We start from the raw sequence: 14,120 nt of genomic DNA on the forward strand, positions 1-14,120 counted from the left end.
ACGATTGTATTTCAAAACCATTTTAATAGTTATTTGATTTTATATATGTTGTAAAACCATGGAACAGAGAAGGAAAGCATATTTGTTTTTGCAGGAGATTGACAGACGGCAGGGCAGCAGTGTAGGATCCACCAAACTCTTATGCTTGCCAACAGGGTCGATACACTCGTCCTATCATACATCGTAGCACTGCAGGGAATAAAATTGGTAGAATTGCAGTTATTTTAAAGCATTAGCTCTTTTTAATAATGCTGTCATAACCTTCTATAGTCTTCAATTTGTTGCTTTTATATATCTGAAATGTCACAAGTCCAGCAGATAAAACTCTTGTTCCAAATAATGAATGGAACATCATGGGCAAAAGTATCAACACACTCAGTTATGCTTTTAATGCCAGTATCGTCACCCATTTGACATGCTGAATGACGGTGACCTGGATCTTTCTAATGCCCAAGATTGAACGGATACAGGGACTGTAGAAGGAAAAATAACAGGAAGTTGCTGGTCGATACTTACTCTCAAGGTCAGCCTCCCTGCGCTCTACTTTCAGGCTATATTCAGCGGGAGAGTGATCTGTGGCTCGGTCGGGGAGGACAGGAAGGGCTCGGGAGAAAGCTGTGTTCATGCCACGTCTGGTGTGCCCTTTCAGTCCAATGTCCTGTGGGACAGAAGGCTAGATCACTGTCTGGCAGGCTTCCATTAGAGTGGATCAGCCAGCCTCTACATTGGTATACTCTGTCCACTGATGATTCTATTGCACAATCAGGTCTGGTGAGCCAAAGCCGAAGGTTATCTAGCTTGCATGATACAACAATACACATGAAAGGGCAATAGAATCCACATGAAAGGGCAATAGAATCCAATGTCAAAATTAATTGAGATGGTGTGTTTTTCTTTTCCATTCATTTGGGATTGATGCATGCCATTTGCCAGATGGCCATTTTTAAGAAGCGGCACAGATCTTCTGGGTCTCAAACCCGGGCTTTCTGGAGTCTGGTCCTGAGCCAGGCCATATGAAACCAGTATGAAAGGGGCCCCAGTTATCCAGATATCTAATCTGTGTGGCTTTACAACTCCTGTCCTCATCGCTCTCTCCTTCTGTTCCATTACTACAAAGATAACCATGTCCATGACTTGCATGACATACAGATGCTAGACAAACTGAATCACTCCACATGACTACCAAACCTTTGATGGAGTGGATACATTATTGTACATGTTGCCACTGTGTGACTAATCAAGATAAACAGCTATCACTTTCATCTTTGTTTGATGATGCCTCAAGTTTGAGCAAAATGTAAAATGTTGTCATATGGATAACATTGTATTGATGCTGCTACTGATGAAGATGAGTTAAGAGGGAGATTGGTATGAGGATGGACATGGATGAAGGAAGATACTTACTGAAAGGATGAGATACTTTGTGTTGTCCTCTTCGTCGCCCAGTCCTTTGTCCAGGACGGGCTCCCGTCTGAACCTCGTGGCAGCCAGAGTGTTGTCGCTCATTGTGTCTTCGCCTAGTATCGATCGCAGGCTCTCCTGCTCTGTCCTACCCTCGTCCAGCTTGCCTGTCTGTACAGCAAAGACGACCGAGCGGGTGTTAAACTCAGAGAACAGCATTAGTGTGAATATAACAGAGTATAGGAAGATCATCATTCCTACTATATTATCTTGGTCCTAACGGCCTTGCGACGGTAATTGAGAGTGGACTTCAGTTGCGCTCACCTGTGATGACTGTTGGTCAGTGGCCCATCAGCTCTTTTTATTTCACGAAAAGCCAAAACAGTGGATTTAAAAAAAAATCATCATTACAAAGCCATATGTGTGTAGAGGAGATTTGAAGTCTCCTGCTGAGCTTGGCCCATGTCGTCATTGAAAAGGATAACATGGCACAGGTCATAGCAAATTTGTAAAGCAGCTTTGAATGCTCCTTTATGTAGTCTAATCAGAAGGGAGGGAAGGTGAATAATAGCTGGATTACTGTCGGATGTAAGGACGTGCTGTATTTGAAAGAGGGGGTGCAACGTCTTTTCAACAGTCATCTCTTCCCTCCTGTAGAGGGGTCTCCTCAGGCCCCTCAAAGATCGTAGGTCTCAAATTAGTCCCACAATGGTCTCACTTCTCAATGCTGTTCACTTTCAAAGGTGGAAAGTAAATGGGGGAACATATGCCTACTGTGCAATCTGAAAGAAACCAACAGATTGCCTACAGTGAGTTATCATCACCAAACTACGTCAATGGCTACAGGCATTAGTGCTCTGTGGGGAGAGAAGGTTGGGTCACTAAAGGTCATGTCATCAGACTTCAACAAGACCCATAGAGAATGAAAACAGAGACCCGGGTAGCATCAACCGAACTAACCTATTGGTGATTGAGTATACAGCCTTACCGGTTGGGTATTAGGTGGGAGAAAGTCCCTGACTTTTCTGACAACATACTCCAGGCGCTAGTTATAGGCTATGTAACTATAGTTTATTCTGTTCTGATCCCATGGTCACTAGTCAGGAAGAACTCTGGGTTCTAGTCATTAGAACATTGAGTGTTAGCTTCATTGCCCCAGGGCTAGGCCCTACCCATAATGAGAAGCCCACTGACCGCCATCTGTGGCTTACATGGCAGATCACCTTGTGTTCACAAGGGTAATGGCTGTGAGTTTAGGTAAATGAGCAAGGAGGAGTTTTACAAATCAAAACAAAAGGCCTTGTTGACATAGCTCTCCCAAGCTCCTCTTCAGGTCTTAGGAAAACAGACACGGGCTTACCTTATTAACATCACAGTAGCTACAGCAGAGGGATGGAGAAATGGGACATGAATAATAGTTATTGAACTCCGCTGAAGTGATTTTACTTGGAGTGCACAGCCTTTATTTTGTGAGTATTTTTGTTGGAGGCTGAGGGGCTCTAGTGACGGACTGAACTGGTCCACAGGGGCACAACTGTTCCAGGAGCAGCACAACTCAACCTGGCAGCTTCAATATCTGTTGTTTTAACCTCTCTCTTTCTAACTCCCTCTCTCTCTATCTCTCTTTATATCCCTCCCTCTCTATCCCCCTCCCTCTCTATCTCTCCCTCAATCTCTATCTCTCCCTCTCAATTACATTTCCAATTGAAGGGGTTTTATTGGCATGGGAAACACATGTTTACATTGGGTAAATAACAATACAAAATGAACAGTAAACATTACACTTACAACAGTTCCAAAAGAATAAAGACATTTCAAAGGTAATATGTCTATTTACAGTGTTGTAATAATGTGCAAAAAGGTGAAAGTACAAAAGGGAAAATAAATAAACATAAATATAGGTTGCATTTACTGGTTGCCCTTGTGGCAACAGGTCACGAACCTTGCTGCTGTGATTGCTCACTGTGGTATTTCACCCAGTAGATATGGGAGTTTACCTAAATTTGATTTGTTAAAAAAAAAAAATCTTTGTGGATCTGTGTAATCTGAGGGAAATATATGTCTCTAATATGGTCACACATTTGGCAGGAGGTTAGGAAGTGCAGCTCAGTTTCCACCTCATTTTGTGGGCAGTGTCACAGCCTGTCTTCTCTTTTGCGGCCTTTGTCAATAGCAAGGCTATGCTCATTAAAATGCAAATCAATTTATAACATTTTTGACATGTGTTTTTCTGGATTTTTTTGATGTTATTCTGTCTCTCACTGTTCAAAGAAACCTACCATTAAAATTATAGACGGATCAATTCTTTGTCAGTGGGCAGACGTACAAAATCAGCAGGGGATCAAATACTTTTTTCCCTCACTGTATGTATAGTTTTGTGTGTGCTTTAAGGGAACGGTGTCTAGATGGAATTTGTATTTGTGGTCCTGGAAACTGGATCTTTTTTGGAACACCATTATTTTTGTCTTACTGAGATTTACTGTCAAGGCCCAGGTCTGACAGAATCTGTGCAGAAGATCTAGGTGCTGTTGGGGACAGAAGCACCAGATAATCAGCAAAAAGTAGACATTTGACTTCAAATTCCTGTAGGGTGAGGCCGTGTGCTGCAGACTTCTAGTGCCCTCACCATTTCATTTATGTACAGTGGGGCAAAAAAGTATTTAGTCAGCCACCAATTGTGCAAGTTCTCCCACTTAAAAATATGAGAGAGGCCTGTAATTTTCATCATAGGTACACTTCAACTATGACAGACAAAATGAGGGGAAAAAATCCAGAAAATCACATTGTAGGATTTTTTATGAATTTATTTGCAAATTATGGTGGAAAATAAGTATTTGGTCACCTATAAAAAAGCAATATTTCTGGCTCTCACAGACCTGTAAATTCTTCTTTAAGAGGCTCCTCTGTCCTCCACTCATTATCCGTATTAATGGTACCTGATTGAACTTGTTATCAGTATAAAAGACACCTGTCCACAACCTCAAACAGTCACACTCCAAACTCCACTATGGCCAAGACCAAAGAGCTGTCAAAGGACACCAGAAACAACATTTGTAGACCTGTACCAGTCTGGGAAGACTGAATCTGCTATAGGTAAGCAGCTTGGTTTGAAGAAATCAACTGTGGGAGCAATTACTAGGAAATGGAAGACATACAAGACCACTGATAATCTCCCTCGATTTGGGGCTCCACGCAAGATCTCACCCTGTGGAGTCAAAATGATCACAAGAACAGTGGGCAAAAATCCCAGAACCACACGGGGGGGTCGTAGTGAATGACCTGCAGAGAGCTGGGATGAGAGTAACAAAGCCTACCATCAGTAACACACTACGCCGCCAGAGACTCAAATTCTGCAGTGCCAGATGTGTCCCCCTGCTTAAGCCAGCACATGTCCAGGCCCGTCTGAAGTTTGCTAGAGAGCATTTGGATGATCCAGAAGAATATTGGGAGAATATCATATGTTCAGATGAAACCAAAATATAACTTTTTGGTAAAAAATCAACTCGTTGTGTTTGGAGGACAAAGAATGCTGAGTTGTATCCAAAGAACACCATACCTACTGTGAAGCATGGGGGTGGAAACATCATGCTTTGGGGCTGTTTTCTGCAAAGGGACCAGGACGACTGATCCATGTAAAGGAAAGAATAAATGGGGCCATGTATCGTGAGATTTTGAGTGAAAACCTCCTTCCATCAGCAAGGGCATTGAAGATGAATCATGGCTGGGTCTTTCAGCATGACAATGATCCCAAACACACTGCCCGGGCAACGAAGAGTGGCTTCGTAAGAAACATTTCAAGGTCCTGGAGTGGCCTAGCCAGTCTCCAGATCTCAACCCCATAGAAAATCTTGGAGAGAGTTGAAAGTCCATGTTGCCCAGCAACAGCCCAAAAACATCACTGCTCTAGAGGAGATCTGCATGGAGGAATGGGCCAAAATACCAGCAACAGTGTGTGAAAACGTTGTGAAGACTTACAGAAAACATTTGACCTCTGTCATTGCCAACAAAGGGTATATAACAAAGTATTGAGATAAACTTTTGTTATTGACCAAATACTTATTTCCCTCCATAATTTGCAAATAAATTCAATAAAAATCCTACAATGTGATTATCTGGAATTGTTTTTCTCATTTTGTCTGTCATAGTTGAAGTGTACCTATGATGAAAATTACAGGCCTCTCTCATATGTTTAAGTGGTAGAACTTGCACAATTGGTGGCTGACTAAATACCTTTTTGCCCTACTGTATATATGTTGAAGAGGGTGGGGCTTAAACTGCATCCCTGTCTCACCCCATGGCCCTGTGGAAAGAAATGTTTTTTTTTCCAATTTTAACCACACACTTGTTGTTGTGTGCATGGATTTTGTAATGTCGTATGTTTTTCCACCAACACCACAATCCACCAATGTGTATAGCAAACCCTCATGCCAAATTGAGTCAAAATCTTTTTTGAAATCAACAAAGCATAAGAATATTTTGCCTTTGTTTTGGTCTGTTTGTCAATTAAAGTGTGGAGGGTGAACATATGGTCTGTCGTATGGTAATTTGGTCAAAAGTTGCAAGTACATTGTTTTCACTGTGGAAATGTACGATAATGCAGAGGATTTTCCCAAGATTGTTGTTGACACATATCCCACTAGTTATTGGGGTCAAATTTGTCTCCACTTTTGTGGATTGGGGTGATCAGTCCTTGTTTCCAAATATTGGGGAAGATGCCAGAGCTAAGGAAGATGTTAAAGAGTTTAAGTATAGCCAATTGGAATTTGTGGTCTGTATATTTTATCATTTCATTGAGAGTACCATCAACAACACAGGCCTTTTTGGGTTTTTGTATTTGTATTTTGTCCTGTAGTTCATTCAATGTAATTGGAGAATCCAGTGGGTTCTGGTAGTCTTTAATTGTTGATTCTAAGATTTGTATTTGATCATGTAAACTCAGCAAAAATAGAAACGTCCTCTCACTGTCAACTGTGTTTATTTTCAGCAAAATTAACACGTGTAAATATTTGTATAAACATAATAACTGAGACATAAACTGAAGAAGTTCCACAGACATGTGACTAACAGAAATGGAATAATGTGTCCCTGAACAAAGGGTTTGTCAAAATCAAAAGTAACAGTCAGAATCTGGTGTGGCCACCAGCTGCATTAAGTACTGCAGTGCATCTCCTCCTCATGGACTGCACCAGATTTGCCAGTTGTTGTTGTGAGATGTTACCTCACTCTTCCACCAAGGCACCTGCAAGTTCCCGGACATTTCTGGGGGAATGGCCAGTGCTCTCACCCTCCAATCCAACAGGTCCCAGATGTGCTCAATGGGATTGCGATCTGGACTCTTCGCTGGCCATGGCAGAACATGGCGCTTGTAACGCCAGGGTAGTGGATTCGATCCCCGGGACCACCCATACGTAGAATGTATGCACACATGACTGTAAGTCGCTTTGGATAAAAGCGTCTGCTAAATGGCATATATTATTATATTATTATTATTATATATTATCTTACAGAAAATCATGCACAGAACGAGCAGTATGGCTGGTGTCATTGTCATGCTGGAGGGTCATGTCAGGATGAGCCTGCAGGAAAGGGTACCACAGGAGGAAGGAGGATGTCTTCCCTGTAACGCACAGCTTTGAGATTGCCTGCAATGACAACAAGCTCAGTGTTATGTTGCTGTGACACACCACCCCAGCCCATGACGGACCTTTCACCTCCAAATCCATCCCGCTCCAGAGTACAGACCTCGGTGTAACGCTCATTCCTTTGATGATGAATGTGAATTCGACCATCACCCCTGGTGAGACAAAACCGCAACTCGTTAGTGAAGAGCACTTTTTTTGCCAGTCCTGTCAGGTCCAGCGATGGTAGGTTTGTGCCCATAGGCAACAATGTTGCCGGTGATGTCTGGTAAGGTCCTGCATTACAACAGGCTTACAAGCCCTCCGTCCAGCCTCTCTCAGCCTATTGCAGACAGTCTTTGCAATGATGGAGGAATTGTGCATTCCTGGTATAACTCTGGCAGTTGTTGTTGCCATCCTGTACCTGTCCTGCAGGTGTGATGTTCGGATGTTCCGATCTTGTGCAGGTGTTGTTACACGTGGTCTGCCACTGCGAGGATGATCAGCTGTCTGTCCTGTCTCCCTATAGCACTGTCTTATGCATCTCACACTATGGACATTGCAATGTATTGCCCTGGCCACATCTGCAGTCCTCATGCCTCCTTGCAGCATGCCTAAGGCACGTTCACGCAGATGAGCAGGAACCCTGGGAATCTTTCATTTGTTGTTTTTCAGAGTCAGTAGAAAGGCCACTTTAGTGTCCTATGTTTTCATAACTGTTACCTTAATTGCCTACTGTCTGTAAGCTGTTAGTGTCTTAACGACTGTCCCACAGGTGCATGTTCATTCATTGTTCATGGTTCATTGAAGAAGCATGAGAAACAGTGTTTAAACCATGTACAATGAAGATCTGTGAAGTTATTTGGATTTTTAGGAATTATCTTTGAAAGACAGGGTCCTGAAAAAGGGATGTTTCTTTTTTTGCTGAGTTTATATGTTTTTGTTGTTTCTTCTTTGTTATAGAGCCAACATGATTGGAGAAGTGGTTTACATATAAATATCAATTTTGTATAATAACTCTTCATGTTGTTTGTTTAGTGTTTTCCAATTTTCCCAGAAGTGGTTAGAGTCTATGGATTTACATTGAGCTGATTTCTGAAGTTCTGCTCCTTTTTCCTTAGTGTATTTCTGTATTGTTTTAGTGATTTACCATTGTGAAGGCGTAGGCTCAGGTTTTCTGGGTCTCTGAGAAACCTATCCAACCAAAAACAATTTCTTTCTTAGGATTTTGCATTCTTCATCAAACCATTTGTCATTGTTATTATTGTTCTTCGGTTTTCTGTTTGACTTTTTTTGATTTGATAGGGCAGCTGGGAAGTCAAATATACTATTTAGTAGGTTTCCACAGTACTTTCCTTCCATCTATAGCATTTCTTAATATTAATCAGTTCCTTATTGAGTATAATTTTTGAGTATTGCTCTGTTCAAAATCAACTGTGATTTTGCTGTGGGCTGACTGTGAATGCTCTAAGAGACTGAGTTGAGGTCAATGATAAAGTATTCTACAGTACTACTGCCAAGAGATGAGCTGTAGGTATACCTACTGCAGGAGTCCCCTCGACGCCTACCATTTGACTATGTACACACTCAGCATGCCGCAAAGCGTTTCTATTGATCTGTTGCTCCTGTGAGGTGTTGGGGCTGCGTTTGAGGGCGATGTCCTTTAGGGTCCGGGCAAAAGGGGGCACTGCTGCCTTATATAGGTGGACCTGGTCGTAAAGGCTGTTCAAGTCCAGGGTGGAGTGGTGGGCCAGGTAAACATTTGGTTTTGAGTCACAGTCATGGAAAATACTTGTGTTTACCTGCTGTATGGTAGCAAGGTGGAAGTCTTTTCATGGAAGCAGGGTGGAGATAACCACTTGTGCGTTGGGAAAAGTAGAATCATCTTTTTCAATTACTCCCTTGAGTGCTGTGGCCACCCTTTCCTGCTGTGCTCTCAGGTCATTTGTGCCTGTGTGTATTATTATATGGCTGGGTGACCCTAGTTTGTCCTCAGACAGAAGGTCTAGGGCGTGCTGGGTGTTTGGACACCAGAGTTTAGACATTGTGTGTTTGGGGAAACGTTTATTTCTTGTATATATTTCCCACTTGAGTCCATAAGGAGTACAATCTGTGCCTTTTGTATGTCCTCAGTGGGTGTGTGTGGGGGGGTGGGGGGGGCTATCAGGGTGGCTGACATGGGAGGGTGCTCAGAGGGGGTGGGATCCCCTGGGCTTGGGGTTCTTTATTGGTCTGTCCTGCTGTGATTTTGAGGCTATGGTCAGGGTCTGGGGTGGACTGTTCTGCTGTGGTGTCAAGACTTTGGTCAGGGGCTGAGGAGGGCTGTTCTCTTCTCTGTGGGGGTAGCCAGCTCTCTAATGGGTTGTTCTCTGTCACAAGCCCAGGGGACCTCTGTCACACGCCCAGGGGACCTCTGTAACACGCCATCCCCCTCACCCTTTCATCCAGCACTCTGATCCTCTCCTCTAGTGCTCTGTTCTTCTCCTGCTCTTTCTTCTGTTGATGTTGTCTCACCACAGTCCAGAGTGCAGATATGTCTCTATCCAACTACAGCTCTCAGGGTCTAGTTGAGGGGGTGTTGTTGAGCTGGACATTTTTTTGTGCTGACTGGAGTAGTGTTAACCTGCTGGTACAGCTCAACCTGTCTTCCCTCCAGCTGGGTGAATTTATTCGTAATTTCAATGAGGGTAGTGCTGGGAGGTTGACTTTCTTCTTGGGGTTGCTCGTCTGTGGGGTTGTATAATGAAGAGGTCTGGTCTGACACGCTCGGGGTGGGGTGGTGGTATCTTTCTCAAGAGAGAGCTCTGCAGGATAAGCGATCTCTTTGATTATGTGAAAGTCCAGCTGAAACTGTTTGGGGTTGCCCCCTACCATTACTGTTCCAGACTTGTACAGGTTAACGTTGGCTGACTCGGAGTCCTTGTTGTCTAATATCCTGAGTTTCCACCCATCGCTAACACCCCCCCCTTAACAGAGGGGTAGTGTGTTAATATAGCACTGTGCCATGCCAGGTGATGGTCTGTGTGGAAGATTAATTTGCTTATGTTCCCATCTTTATAATGGTCAGCAAAAAGTGTATCTTGATTTTCCTTAAGGGCCTTCTTTTCGTGCCATATCATTTTTTACATCCAGAGTTTACTGTATCGTTATGACCTCTGAATAGTGGGAGGGGGCTTCAAAGGCCTCTTCATTTTTGTGGGGTAGGCTGTGAAACTCTCATGCCATTGTTGTGCTCAATTGGCTTTGACACCTCTCCGCTAATTAATATGCCATTTAGCAGACGCTTTTATCCAAAGCGACTTACAGTCATGTGTGCATACATTCTACGTATGGGTGGTCCCGGGAATCGAACCCACTACCCTGGCGTTACAAGCGCCATGCTCTACCAACTGAGCTACAGAAATTACTCTGAAGTTAATTGAAGTTGAAGTCAGATATGTTCTGTCCTAGCAAGCTTGGTTGCCTTAACTTAGGATGCAGTCATTATAAAGTAAAATATATCATTGTAAGGTATTTTTCTTCTTGACTTTAAAAGTAGCTTCAGACTAAACATGAATCACTCTGTTCCAGGTTGGATGGTGTTTTCAGGTTTCTGTTGTTTGTTTGCCAGAGTATTTGCTATGTAGCTTGGAAAAAAGAATATTTGGCAGTAGGAATCATTCCAGGTAATTTCATCCAAAATCAGGTTGTAGGTTGGGAGATTTGATTTGGAGTTTAGGTTATGTTTTGGAGGCTAGTATCCTATATATCTCCTTGCCGAAAACATTAAAACGTTTTGTCACATGCGCCGAATACAACAGGTGTACCTTACAGTGAAATGCTTATTTACATGCCCTTAATGCCCTTAACCAACAATTCAGTTTTATGTTGGGACACCAGTTAGTCGAGGTAATTGAGGCAATATGTACACTACCGTTCAAAAGTTTGGGGTCACCTAGAAATGGCCTTGTTTTTGAAAGAATCCAAAAAATGTGTCCATTAAAATAACATCAAATTGGTCAGAAAGACATTCTTAATGTTGTAAATAACTATTGTAGCTGGAAACGGCTGATTTTTAGTGTAATATCTACACTAGGTTAATTGATCATTAGAAAACCCTTATGAAATCCCGGAGTCGCCTCTTCACTGTTGATGTTGAGACTGGTGTTTTGCGGGTACTATTTAATGAAGCTGCCAGTAGAGGACTTGTGAGCCGTCTGTTTCTCAAACTAGACACTTTAGTATAATTGTCCTCTTGTTCAGTTGTTCAGTCCTCTTGTTCAGTCTTCCACTCCTCTTTCTATTCTGGTTAGAGACCGCTTGGACTGTTTTGTGAAGGGAGTAGTACACAGCGCTGTACGAGATCTTTAGTTTCTGGCATTTTCTCACATGGAATAGCCTTCATTTCTCAGAACAAGAACAAACTGACGAGTTTCAGAATAAATCTCTTTGTTTCTTGCCATTTTTAGCCTGTAATCGAACCCAACAAATGCTGATGCTCCAGATACTCAACTAGTCTAAAGAAGGCAGGGGCGGCAGGGAAGCCTAGTGGTTAGAGTGTTGGACTAGTAACCGGAAGGGTGCAAGTTCAAACCCCTGAGCTGACATGGTACAAATCAGTCGTTCTGCCCCTGAACAGGCAGTTAACCCACTGTTCCTAGGCCGTCATTGAAAATAAGAATTTGTTCTTAACTGACTTGCCTGGTTAAATAAAGGTTCATTTTTTTTTAAAGGCCAGTTTTATTGCTTCTTTAATCAGGACAACAGTTTTCAGCTGTGCTAACATAATTGCAAACGGGTTTTCTAATGATCAATTAGCCTTTTAAAATGATAAATTTGGATTAGCTAACACAACGTGCCTTTGGATCACAGGAGTGATGGTTGCTGATAATGGGCCTCGGTACAACTATGTAGATATTCCATTAAAAATCTGCCGTTTCCAGCTACAATAGTCATTTACAACATTAACAATGTCTACACTGTATTTCTGATCAATGTGATGTTATTTTAATAGACACAAAAATTAGCTTTTCTTTCAAAAACAAGGAAATGTCTAAGTGACCCTAAACTTTTGAATGGTAGTGTACATGTAGGTAGAGGTAAAGTTACTATGCATGGATAATAAACAGAGAGTAGCAGCAGCATAAAAATGGGGTGGGGACAATGCAAATAGTCCGGGTAGCCATTTGATTAGCTGTTCAGAAGTCTTATGGCTCGGGTAGAATCTGTTAAGAAGCCTTTTGGACTTAGACTTGGCGCTCTGGTACCACTTGCCATGTGGTAGCAAAGAGAACAGTCTATGACTACGGTGGCTGGAGTCTTCTGCATTTTTTGGGGCCTTCTTCTGAAACTGCCTGGTATAGAGGTCCTGCATGACAGGAGGCTTGGCCCCAGTGATGTGCTGGGTTGTACGCAGTTGCCATACCAGTCAGTGATGCAACCAGCTCTCGATGGTGCAGCTGTAGAACTTTTTGTGGATCTGAAGACCCATTACAAATCATTTCAGTCTCCTGTGAGTGAATAGGTGTTGTCCTGCCCTCTTCATGACTGTCTTGGTGTGTTTGGACCATAACAGTTTGTTGGTGATGTGGATGCCAAGGAACTTGAACCTCTCAACCTGCTCCTCTACAGCCCTGTCAATGAGAATGGGGACGTGCTCGGTCCTCCTTTTCCTGTAGTCTACAATCTTCTCCTTGGTCTTGATCACGTTGAGGGTTAGGTTGTTATCCTGGCACCACAATGCCAGGTCTCTGACCTCCCTATAGGCTGTCTCATTGTTGTTGGTGATCAGGCCACTACCACTGTTGTTGGTAAACTTAATGATGCTGTTGGAGTCGTGCTTGGCAATGCCATCGTGGGTGAACAGGGAGTATAAGAGGGGACTGAGCACGTACCCCTGAGGGGCCTCCCTGTACTGAGGATCAGTGTGACAGATGTTGTTACCTACCCTTACCACCTGGGTGTGGCCCTTCAGCAAGTCCAGGATCCAGTTGCAGAGGGAGATGTTTAGTCCCAGGATCCTTAGCTTAGTGATGAGCTTTGAGGGCACAATGGTGTTGAACTCTGAGCTGTAGTCAATGAATAGCATTCTCACATACAGTGGGGCAAAACAGTATTTAGTCAGCCACTAATTGTGCAAGTTCTCCCACTTAAAAAGATGAGGCCTGTAATTTTCTTCAACTATGACAGACAAATTTAGAAAAACAATCCAGAAAATCACATTGTCGGATTTTTTATGAATTTATTTGCAAATTATGGTGGAAAATAAGTATTTGGTCACCTACAAACAAGCAAGATATCTGGCTCTCACAAACCTGTAACTTCTTCTTTAAGAGGCTCCTCTGTCCTCCACTCGTTACCTGTATTAATGGCACCTGTTTGAACTTGTTATCAGTATAAAAGACACCTGTCCACAACCTCAAACAGTCACACTCCAATCTCCACTATGGCCAAGACCAAAGAGCTGTCAAAGGACACCAGTAACCAAAGGACACCAGACACCGGGCACTGGTGATATCTTTATTTTTGGGAATAATGACTTTTAATAATGACATGTATGTAAAAATATATCAGATCAGATGAAACTGTTGATTGACTTGTCACAGTATGCCGCTACAGCCTTAATGTTTTCTATCTTGGTTCAAAGTTTCCCTCTGGGTTTGACAGCTTAAATGCCCATCAAAACTTAGAAATGGCTGGCTGTGGGGACAGTTTTCCCATCATCTCTCGCTGCTGCTTACGTCACCTGTCAGGGGGCGGTGTTGTAATCCGGTCAAATACATCTTTCAGTCAGAACCGAAACCCTCTGAAGACCTCGCCAGATGACACCAGCAGCAGCATCATGTTATGGTTCTCTGTGGAGCAACATATTATTTCCTTGTCCTGTTCTAAGATGCTGCTTTTCATCGCCGACCCTCAACTCCTCGCAAAAACAGTACAGAGCTGGGAGAGGAGTATGTAATGCTGGGAGCTCCAGGATGCTCACTATATGCAGATATTTGTTGTTGTGAAGATAAAGGTGGGGGCCTTGTAGTCTGTCTGGTGTGGGGGTGGATGGTTGGAGGTGGGGGCCTTGAGGACTGTATAGCAGCAGGCAGAGTTAATGGGTGTAAGGGGCTACGA

At 43.0% G+C, this 14,120-nt stretch overlaps 1 protein-coding gene across 1 annotated transcript; it reads right to left on the reverse strand.

The window, feature by feature from the left end:
* Nucleotides 1-4: 4 nt before the first annotated feature.
* On the reverse strand, nucleotides 5-2,379 carry pmch (pro-melanin-concentrating hormone). Its single transcript, XM_046297128.1, has 3 exons — nucleotides 1,405-2,379; nucleotides 517-658; nucleotides 5-189 (listed from the first exon to the last, which is right to left on the reverse strand). Exons 1-3 carry the CDS (start codon nucleotides 1,654-1,656, stop codon nucleotides 140-142), a joined length of 444 nt encoding a protein of 147 aa, XP_046153084.1. The 5' UTR covers nucleotides 1,657-2,379; the 3' UTR covers nucleotides 5-139.
* Between the last annotated feature and the right edge of the window lie 11,741 nt (nucleotides 2,380-14,120).

Source organism: Oncorhynchus gorbuscha, linkage group LG14 (assembly GCF_021184085.1).
Source record: "Oncorhynchus gorbuscha isolate QuinsamMale2020 ecotype Even-year linkage group LG14, OgorEven_v1.0, whole genome shotgun sequence".
Lineage (NCBI taxonomy): Eukaryota > Metazoa > Chordata > Actinopteri > Salmoniformes > Salmonidae > Oncorhynchus > Oncorhynchus gorbuscha.